Genomic DNA, 10,595 nt, shown 5'->3' on the forward strand with positions numbered 1-10,595 from the left:
TTATGCTTAATTATTACTGATCATTTCCATTCGATTATTTTAGAATATAAGCTATTCAGACAAAATCACTGCTGCGACTGTCAGTGAGATCATTTCAGAACAAGTCAAGGGTTAGTTTTGATGTGCCACTGCATACATTTGGCTGAGCCACATTGTTGTTCACGCATCTTTTATCAGCCCGACAACAACAGTCAAAGGATTAAACAGGACAGCCGACAGCAGCCCTTTGTGCTTAAACCGCTTCAAGATCAGAGTCGAAAACACCAAATAACAGAGACAAACCAAGCATAAAACAGTCTAGTTTAGATAAAAGTCTGACAAATGTATTTCCATGACATTTAAACAAATTTCAGTGAGCATGCGACTAAGAGGCTGATGAGTGATGAGGTGTGAGTAGGAGGCTGCGTTCAAACCCACAGGAGCGCCCTGACAGAGAACAGCACAGATTGGCTGCAGGCTATTCTTCTCACGGCTGAGGCAGCCACAGAGGGCTTGTCTCAGTGTCCTCTACCTCGGCTCAACAACCAGCCGGCCATCTGCGTCATCACACTCCTCTGCATGGCAGGGGTCACTTTGCCGCCTCAGGAAAATATTCAGAAAAACAGGGAGCCTGACAGGAACCACTGTAGGAGGTGTCTGAAGGATTTAGGTAGTAAGTTGAGCTTTTAACCACAGGATAATGATTCAGTTTTGCAGCCTCAAGCTGCTGACAGCAAAGCCTACAGCTACCTTCATTAAGAGTTTTCCCATAACTAGGTCTCTTAATATGCACGAGGCGAGTGCATCTGACTCACAAGTTTCTTTAATCCTGAACCAAACAATTACGCTTTCTACATCCTGCTTCACCCGCAACGCATAATCCAAATGTCATGATTAGCACTGTCAACCAAAATCATATATATAGACCATATAACACTAGAAACAAGATACATTTTAATTCACAGCTTACTCCTTCTCCATTTGCCCTTGTCAAGGTTACTCAGGAGTCCCGCTGAATGCTGTCCCACGTCAGCCACTGTGGCAATGTTCCCTACAGCAGGATTGGGGGGGTATATGCACGGGTGGGACCAGACACCTGTCATCTTTACGACTCTATAAATACAGTATTCCATAATCTAACTGTCCCATGACAGCTAAAAATAAAACCTACCACTATGCACAAAAAAACAACGCATCACTTAAGTGGTTTAGGGTTAAACAGAGTATCGAGATAATGCAAGTTGTTCCAAGGACTTCAGCATACATCTGTCTCTGTTCATCCCTCTGCTTTACATCCTGAGGATTTCAGCTGCTGAAATACGCTGACTGCATCTCAGCAGCATGAATCACTCCAGCGCTTAGTTCACATACTGCATGGGGGTGGGGGGGGTGGGGAAACTGTTGAGTTGGGACAAGCTGTGAGGATGCAGTAGCAGCATGTTGTTTGAGTAAGCTCAAACTTGTGTGTGTGAGGAGACACACACACACACACACACGCACAAAGGGTCAGTTGGGCCTTAATAGCATTTGCGCCCATCCCTTTGAGACAATGGGTTAATAAGAACATCTCAAAATACATCACTCCTGCAGGGTGAGTCACCTCTGCAGTGGCACATGGTGATGAGGGAGGTTTTAACTCAAGCATGTGCTAAATTTGATCCATGACCATACCTGTACTCATTTGATCTGTCCACTGTAGGCTTTACCTGAGGCAGAGCCAAAGAGCAGCGAAGAATTATCATTAAAACACCACATCTCTCATTTGATCTCCGAAAAACCAAAACAAACATGCATAACATACAAACAGCATAAAAACCATTTCAGTCTTAATGGAAGCTGCAGTGGCATTTTTCTGTGAATTTCAAGATTCATGTGACATCTAGATGTTTCCTTTGCTTGAGAGAAGTTTACAAATTAAACAGACAACTAAACCTTTCACACTTCAGTTAGTCTAAGGAACATATACAACAGTATAACAGCAGATTAAAGTTAAACCAGTAATAACAATACCAACCACGCTATGTCCATTTAAATATGCACAGGTCAACCTACCAGCAATCTCTACAATGTCACCAGGCACAATGTCTCTGGCCTTGATCCTCTGCACAGTTTTCCTGTCCTGCCGGTACACTTTCCCCATCTCAGGCTCGTACTCCTTAAGCGCCTCAATGGCATCCTCAGCATTGCGTTCCTGGTGAGGAGAAAATGAGATTCAGTGCCACAGATTTCAGAAACGCTCTAAGATGAACTCAATATCACATAAGCTCATACACCTTAGCTCTGCTGGACTAACAGGTTAGAGACTAGTTGGACTAGTTGGGACATTTAGGTATAGGAAAATGGGAATATAAAATCACATAGATTTCCTGCCTCTTGATGTTTTCCAATTTTCTCCCTCACCAGCATCTTCATCCTCAGAGCAAACTACCCACTCATTTAAAAAAAAAAAAAAAAAAAAAAAAAAACATGAAAAAGCCAGCCTCATACAGTGGATAGAAAAAGTGTACACACCCCTGTTAAAATGCCAGCTTCTTATGATGTAAAATAATGAGATAAAGATAAATCATGTGAATAAAAATAAAAAAGTGTGCACACCCTCTTATAACTGGGGATGTGGCTGTGTTCAGAATTAACCAATCACATTCAAACTCAGGTTAACTAGAAGTCATTACACACCTGCCATCATTTAAAGTGACTCTGATTAATCACAAATAAAGTTCAGCTGTTCTAGGAGGATTTTCCTGATATTTTCTTAGTTGCATCTCTGAGCAAAAGTCATGGTCCGCAGAGAGCTTTCAAGGCATCAGAGAGATCTTGTTGTTGAAAGACATAAGTCAGGAGACGGGTACAAAAGAATTTCCAAAGCATTAGATATACCATGGAACACAGTGAAGACAGTCATCATCAAGTGGGGAAAATATGGCACAACTGTGACTTTACCAAGAACTGGATGTCCCTCCAAAAATGATGAAAAGACTTCCAAGAGGCCTACAGCAACATTAAAGGAACTGCAGGAATTTCTGGCAAGTACTGGCTGTGTGGTACATGTGACAACTATCTCCCGTATTCTTCATATGAATGGGCTATGGGGTAGGGTGGCAAGACGGAAGCCTTTTCTTACAAAGAAAAACATCCAAGCACGGCTGAAGTTTGCAAAAACAAACATCAAGTCCCCCAAAAGCATGTGGGAAAATGTGTTATGGTCTGATGAAACCAAGGTAGAACTGTTTGGCCATAAAAAAACAACAACACTGCACATCACCCAAGGAACAGCATACCCACAGTGAAGCATGGTGGTGGCAGCATCATGCTTTGGGGCTGTTTTTATTCAGCTGGAACCGGGGCCTTAGTCAGGGTGGAGGGAATTATGAACAGTTCCAAATACCAGGCAATTTTGGCACAAAACCTTCAGGCGTCTGTTTGAAAGCTGAAGATGAAGAGGAAGTTCACCTTTCAGCAGCAGACAACGACCCAAAGCACACATCCAAATCCACAAAAGCATGGCTTCACCAGAAGAAGATTAATGTTTTGGAACGGCCCAGCCAGAGCCCAGACCTGAATCCAATTGAACATCTGTGGGGGGGATCTGAAGAGGGCTGTGCACAGGCAATGTCCTCGCAATCTGACAGATTTGGAGCGCTTTTGCAAAGAAGAGTGAAGATGTGCCATGCTAATGGGCTCCTACCCAAAAAGACTGACTGCTGTAATAAAATCAAAAGGTGCTTCAAAGTATTAGTCTAAGGGTGTGCACACTTATGCAACCAGGTTATTTGAGGGTTTTTATTTTTCATTTTTCCCCCCTCAAAGATTTCGGTTTGTTTTTCTATTGAATTGCTCACATTATAGGTCACATTAAAGGTGGAAAGAGTTCTGAGATGATTTATCCTGGTCTCATTATTTTACATAAGAACCTGGCATTGTAACAGGGGTGTGCAGACTTTTTCTATCCACTGTATGTAAAGGGCGTCCAGAAAGACTGTTGGTGACAACAGGAAGCCTTCTTTGATACATGCACGTGTTGACATACAGCGCAAGCGCAGTACAACAAATGTTAAACCTACAAATACAGCAGGCTGCCGTACTGATAGATTTGATTCATGACATTCTACACCATATTCAGCTATGTCTTTAACAACATAACAACACAACAAGAGCTTTGGCACCATCTCTAGATCATGTCTGTTCTCGCTTTCAGATTGACATACTTGGCTGCTGGGTGTGTTAGGTTCACCTGTTACATCTTGTGAAATCCAACTACAAAAGTTTTTTTCTGTTGAAACTGAGTCAGAGAGGTGTTGTCCCAACATTTTGGACGCTGCAGTTCATGATAACGTTGCAATGGATTAGAATAGGTCTGGAAGTTTCTCACCTGCCACACACCGACAATGGCGTTGGCTATAAGAATGAGTAAAATTACAAATGGCTCCACAAAAGCTGTGATTGTTTCTTCTCCCTCCTCAAACCAGGCCAGGACCTGAAAGCAGTACAAAAAAGAAGTCATTATTTATTCAGGACATTTAACAGAACAAGCAGGTGTTCGCTTACTACAATGAGAATAAGAGACAAATCTAGACAGAACAAACAAAGTGGTTCAAAACAGATAAAAATAATCTCTGATAGATGGAGACATGCTGTACAGTCACATATGATACATTTAAATGAACTGCTTAGGATTTTCATCTCGAGAGCTTTTTGACAATTTCATTTAAATAATTTTAGGGTTTAGCGGTTTATCAGTTGCCAGAAGCTCTATACTAAAGACAGTGATTGTTAATAGCTGAGGATGATCTTATACACTTCCTACATAGAACTTCATGTACTGAGAGAAAAGAAAAAAAAAAATCATAAAATTGTACAACTGCATCTTGACACGCTTAGGTTAAAATTTGGAAATAAACGAGCCTCTGTAGCTTTCCTCTACTACTCGCAGCGAATTTCTTCTATTCACTGTGGGCCACTGCTGTTATCCGCCCGTAGATACTACAGCCCAACCTGACCTGTGTAGGAATGCAAGCTTCTTCATTAGCATTTGACTAAAAAATGCAAACATGTCAGCCATCAAGAAGATTGTAGGAACTCCCAAAGATTGCACAAAGATTAACAAAGCTGGGCCTCTAGCATATAGAACCTCTTACTGCTAGGAAAAAAAAGACAGTATTCTTACCTGCACTATCATTTGGCTTGCCCTAAAATTACCCTGTGTCTCACAAGCAATTAGTTAATGTCCCATAATATAATAAAGCAATCAACCTCAGTAAGAGGCTGTAAGTATCTAGCTGTGGTAGATGCCAAAGACATTTTAAATTGCATAACTTAAATGGACAGCATAAGTCTTAATAGCAGTGTCAATACTGAAGCACAGGGCTCAGTGTTCTACTGCATCTCATGTTTGATTTTTTTTGATAGAACTAGACAAAAGCAGACAATTCTCACATCCGAGAAGCTGGAACATGTACCAAAAAAACCAACACACATTTATAGTACTTGACCTCATAAAATGAGTTTATAAAAAAAAAAAAAGGAGTAAACGCTTCACTTTTCTGTCAACACCAAACTGAATCATGCAAACACAACTAATCAAAACTTGTATGAGTTTAGAGATTTAGTTTTGATAAATTACAATAAGTAAACAAATCCTGTACTTGAGTAAAAGTACAGATACCCCTTGCTAAATATGACTCCACTTAAAGTAGAAGTCTTCAATTTCAATTTCTACTAGAGTCAAAGTACTAAAGTACCTGCTTTTAAAAATACTTCAGTATGAAAAGTTAAAAGTACTATTAGTATGGTTATGTTTGTCAGGGGTTGCTGACATGACAAACAGAATTTAAAAATATAGCAGGCAAACGTTCCTTTTTATTAAACAATGGCATTCATTATAAACAGGTTGCCATTTCAATAATAATTCAAGTTACTCAGTTCTAAGTGCGTGTGTGTGTGTATGGTGGATGAAGTATTGCATTGAAAATGTTACTTAAGTAAAAATATGTAAGTAAAAGTACTCAAAGTGTCCTTTGGCTGTTATACTATTATATATTCGATTATTATTATTACTCATGCATTAAAATAAAATCAGGATTTTACTGTTTTAATTGTTAAGGGGAGCTCATTTCTAACTATTTTGTATCGGATTGCAACTACTGATTATTTTCTTTGTGTGTTAATCTGCTGATTATTTTCTCCATTAAATCGATTTTCGAAATTCTGAAAAAAATAAAATGAGAAATGCCACCACGATTACCCAGAGCCCAAAGTGACACCTTCTCAATGCTGCTTTGTCTAATCAACAGTACAAAGCTCTAAATTATTACAAATAAATTAGAAATAATCAGAAGGAAAAGCAGCTAATCTCCACATTAGTGAAGCTGGAACCGTGAAATGTTTTTACATGGAAAAATGTCTTAAACGATCAAAGTTGTTGCCAGTTAATTTCAATGTCAATCTAATAATGGTGTCAGCTGTACTTCTGTAAAATATTGGATAGTTTAATTTATAACTAAACATATTTTATTAAGTCTTCATATGTTTTGTGTGTAAAAATCTTAATTTTTAAAGTAACTAGTAACTAAAGCTGTCAGATTAATGTAGTTAAGTAAAAAGTACAATATCTCCATCAGAGATGTAGTGGGGTAGAAGTAGAAAGTGCCATGAAAAGAAAATACTCTAGTATGTATAAGTACCTTAAATTTGTACTAAATGTAGTTAATTACTGTCCATCACTGGAAACCACAACAGTTAGCCAACAGCTTCCAAACTGGATGCATAATCAACGATGGGAGTGATTAACTCTATGTTGAGGTGGGCATATGCGTTTGTCTGATAAGAGCCCTCCCACTGAGGAGTGACGGTCCAAATTTGGTCTCGAGTGGTGCTCTGTTCCCCTGTCAGACAGCAGCCACTGACACCTCTGTATCACCTGACTGGACAATGCACACTTACATACCAGCTCACACACACACATACACACAGGGGGGGGGGGGGCTCACTTATCAAAATGTTGTTCTGCCATCTTAATCTACTGTGCAGACGATTCAAAGAACGTGGAAAGAGTAAAATGATTCAGGCATCGCACAATGGCAAAAATTAATTCCAGTTTTTGATCCATCTCTGAAGATTTTCAAAACATACCCATTTGGTAGTTTCATACAAACTGTGGTTTTTGCTCACATTTGGAGACAAATATTGCAAAATTTAAAGAAATATATGCTGAGGATACAGTCCATGAACATTTATCTTGTGTAGCACTCAAAGTCGGGGGCCCAAGGGAGAGCAGTCATTACACAGCAGCCAAGCTTAACGACTCAAATGTCTTACTTGGCAAGTGGTGATTGCAACTCAATGCTGCTACTGCTGTTGTCACCATTCCTCAGATGGGTCGCTAGCCTTCTCAGCTGTTTAACTCTTTAATATGGAAGTGTAACCCCAACCGGGTTAAACAAACTGAAGACGTTCACACTTCGGCACCATGCATTGCATAAACTGTTCCCCTGCCATTCCAACACACAGGGCTTTATAATAATCCTGTCTGCTATTTTGACTTCACATTAACACAATGTCTCAGCCCGAGGTGGAAAAAGAAAGCTGTGTGTAGGATGCGCTGACTTGTCTGACTTCCCTTAGCTTTTTAGATTATCTTTCTCATTTACTGGACAGGTTATTGAGTAACAGGGGTGACAGTGGGGATTTAAAAAAAGAGCTGACTTGGACTTACAACATCACAAGAACAGGAGATGGTGCAAAGAAAATGCAGAGATATACTTACAAAAGATATACATGCTGCCAGCAGAAGAATTCGAACAAGTAAATCTTCAAATTGTTCAAGGACAAGCTCCCACAAAGATTTCCCTGCAGAAAGGAGAGTTGGTGAAAAACAAACAAAAAACCAATCCATCACAGAAACGTGTTATCATTAAATGACAGTAACAACATCAGTGACAGTAGTGATTACCTTCCTCTGCTGGTAACTCTGTGTGTGTTAGAGATGTGGCAGTCAATCCGGGGGGTTCACAGGAGATGGACAAAAAAGAAAAGACAAGGAAGGTAAGTGGTGTATAAATACATTAAAAACATTTAGCCAGATGGAGTCTCAGTTACTGTTTCTTGATGGGGAACTGACTCCCACAGCAAGAGGACATCTGCATGTTCAGAGCAAATGAGTGCTTCCTTGAGAGGGCCAAATCTCAGACAAGCACAAGTTGGTGTCAAAACCACCAGCATTTTCCCGGTTTCACTTCACATTTTGATGACTTAGTCAGACATACTGTACAAAAGGGGATGTTGTGTATTGAAAAATTACAATGGTGTAGTGAGGGTGTTGATCTGCTTGACCATTAAACAAGAAACAATCATATAGCAATAGTTTTGTTGCATCAGGTTTACACTTCTGACTATGGCATTTAACTTCTCTCCCTTCATCTGTGTTACACAATAAGAAAAAAAAAATAAAATAGAAAAACTCCAATCAATTTAGAGTTCAGAGTGGATAAGGGGAGGGGAGTATACCCGCCATGACCTCCCAGGTGATATTAATATAAACAGCTGTTTAGGCCTGGGACAAGAGAGATTAACTTTGACCGATAACGTTACTCCAGCGATCCTGTGGCCACTGTTCAGTGTCAAATGCCTGCCGGATCTCCAGGCAGATGGGCTGGTGTGTTGCAGTTCTGCTTTCAGGAACATCCAACAAGGTGACTAGTGCTCAACAATGACACGGTGCTTAACACGGTCTCCATATTTTACGACTACTGTCAACAATGTCACCATGGGGTTATGTTTAACAACGCTATCCCAGTCAACTGCGTTAACCATGATACAACAATGTCGCCATACCTAACAATGTGCCACTGTTCAACAATGTAGCAGTGTCCTGAGTAGCCAAATGATTAATTTGTTAATGTGTAAGAAACCCTCGAGGTCACCAGTGATGACGTCAGCTGAATGACTTTACGGAGCCGGGTAACACTGGCCTGGCCTGGCCTGGCCCGGCTCGGTGTGGTTGACTTTTACCCCACATACTGAATACTGTGCTCACGCTGCCCGTGTTAACAGTGACATGGCATTTTGGAGCCGCGTCTCATTCACAACAGCCGCATTGGTGGTGGTCTACAGTGTAAAGTGTCGTACCGTTTAGGCCCCATTTCTCCCTCTGACGTTTCACCTGGTCCAGGGAAAGTCCTGTGCTTTCATTGACGCAGAAATAACTGTAAACTTCTTCCACACTCTTCGTGTGTGCGTTCTCCATGGCGGACAGGCGGCTTCCCACACAGCTTTACACAAAATAACGGCCGTATGGTAAAACTGTCAACACTTTCAAAGAAATAAGGAGTTTTCCAACTGAGAGCTGTGCATTCACACTCGGATAGCTATCGAAAGCTATTGAACGCGGTCTGAACGTGTCCCCCTGGCCCCTGTTAGGATTTTTCTTCCCGCAAATTACGGAAATGTTGTGGTGAGCCAAATTCCTCTTCCCTGCGTGGATGAATATTACTCTGACCGTCCTCTTATCTCCGAAAATGATGGGGAAGCGTCTGCGGCAGTGTCCTACGTTGAGGACTGCATTCACCCGGTCCAGTCTTCAGTAAACGGTACTACCGTGGCGTGTCCTGCCTCACAGTGGCGCAGCTCTCTGTGACTCCACTCGGTGCTGACAGTCTGATTTTATCAAAGTGCCTCACTGCTGCCCCTCTCCCCTCTTCCCTGCGCCGCATGTGGACAAATATCATTGGACGAACGGTGTCAGTTACGTTCAAGTCAGGGAGACATTAAAAAAAAAAACACAGGAAGCAACCAGGAAACAGCAAGCAGGAATACATGCTCGTATACCCCGTGAAAACCACAACGCCAGGGTTAATTTACTTTGGTTTATTGCTTTTTGTGTTACCAGCCATGTCGGCCTCAGCACAGATGGCTGCTGACACTGACATTATGACTGTAAATGTTTGTAATGGAAAATGTGTAGTGGTATCTATTGGTGTCTGCGCCCCTACCCTATGCTATGATCATTTTATTAAAAGCCACGGTCGTATGACGTAGTAGGGACGCCGGTTGGAGTCCTTTTCTTTTTTGTACTTTTGTAGTAATTTAATCTAACCACTCTGGGCTTCCATAGTAGGCTATCACATGTCCCATTTAGGGTCAGCGTTCAAGTTACAAGACAAGCAACTAGTGTCACTATTACCTGGTGGTTCTGATACCTCACTGGAAAAATACTCTTTTATAAGTAAAAGCACTGCAATGAAAATGTTTCTTAAGTAAAAGTATGTAAGTATAATCAGGAAAATGATTATAATAAAAATTATAAGTAAAAGTTGGCTACTCAATGCAGAATGAAAAATGTCCCATGTTATATTATATCATATATATACAGCCATATATATCATTAGATTATTATTACTCATGCATTAATGTAAAAGCAGGAATTTAATGTTGTAGTTGATTGAGGTTGAACTAGTTTGTATCAGACTGAAAATTGATTACTTTAATCATTTTGGAATAACTTGCTGATTATTTTCTCCATTAATCAATTGTAAAATTGTGAGAAATGTTGTCACAATTGCTCAGAGCCCACAGCGACACCTTCACAATGCTTGTTTTGTCAGTATTAAAATTACATTAAA

The 10,595-nt window shown here is 40.5% G+C and overlaps 1 protein-coding gene across 1 annotated transcript; it reads right to left on the reverse strand.

The window, feature by feature from the left end:
- Nucleotides 1-1,070: 1,070 nt before the first annotated feature.
- Nucleotides 1,071-9,554, reverse strand: LOC119894713 (sarcoplasmic/endoplasmic reticulum calcium ATPase 2-like). The gene is made up of 5 exons (XM_038707373.1): nt 9,103-9,554; nt 7,928-7,945; nt 7,742-7,824; nt 4,349-4,453; nt 1,071-2,170 (listed from the first exon to the last, which is right to left on the reverse strand). The coding sequence occupies exons 1-5, from the start codon at nt 9,218-9,220 to the stop codon at nt 1,931-1,933; spliced, it is 564 nt and encodes a 187-aa protein (XP_038563301.1). The 5' UTR covers nt 9,221-9,554; the 3' UTR covers nt 1,071-1,930.
- Nucleotides 9,555-10,595: the final 1,041 nt, after the last annotated feature.

The sequence above is a fragment of the Micropterus salmoides genome, unplaced genomic scaffold (assembly GCF_014851395.1).
Source record: "Micropterus salmoides isolate LMB-PRFRI ecotype aquatic unplaced genomic scaffold, ASM1485139v1 Ms_hic_scaffold_872, whole genome shotgun sequence".
Classification (NCBI taxonomy): domain Eukaryota; kingdom Metazoa; phylum Chordata; class Actinopteri; order Centrarchiformes; family Centrarchidae; genus Micropterus; species Micropterus salmoides.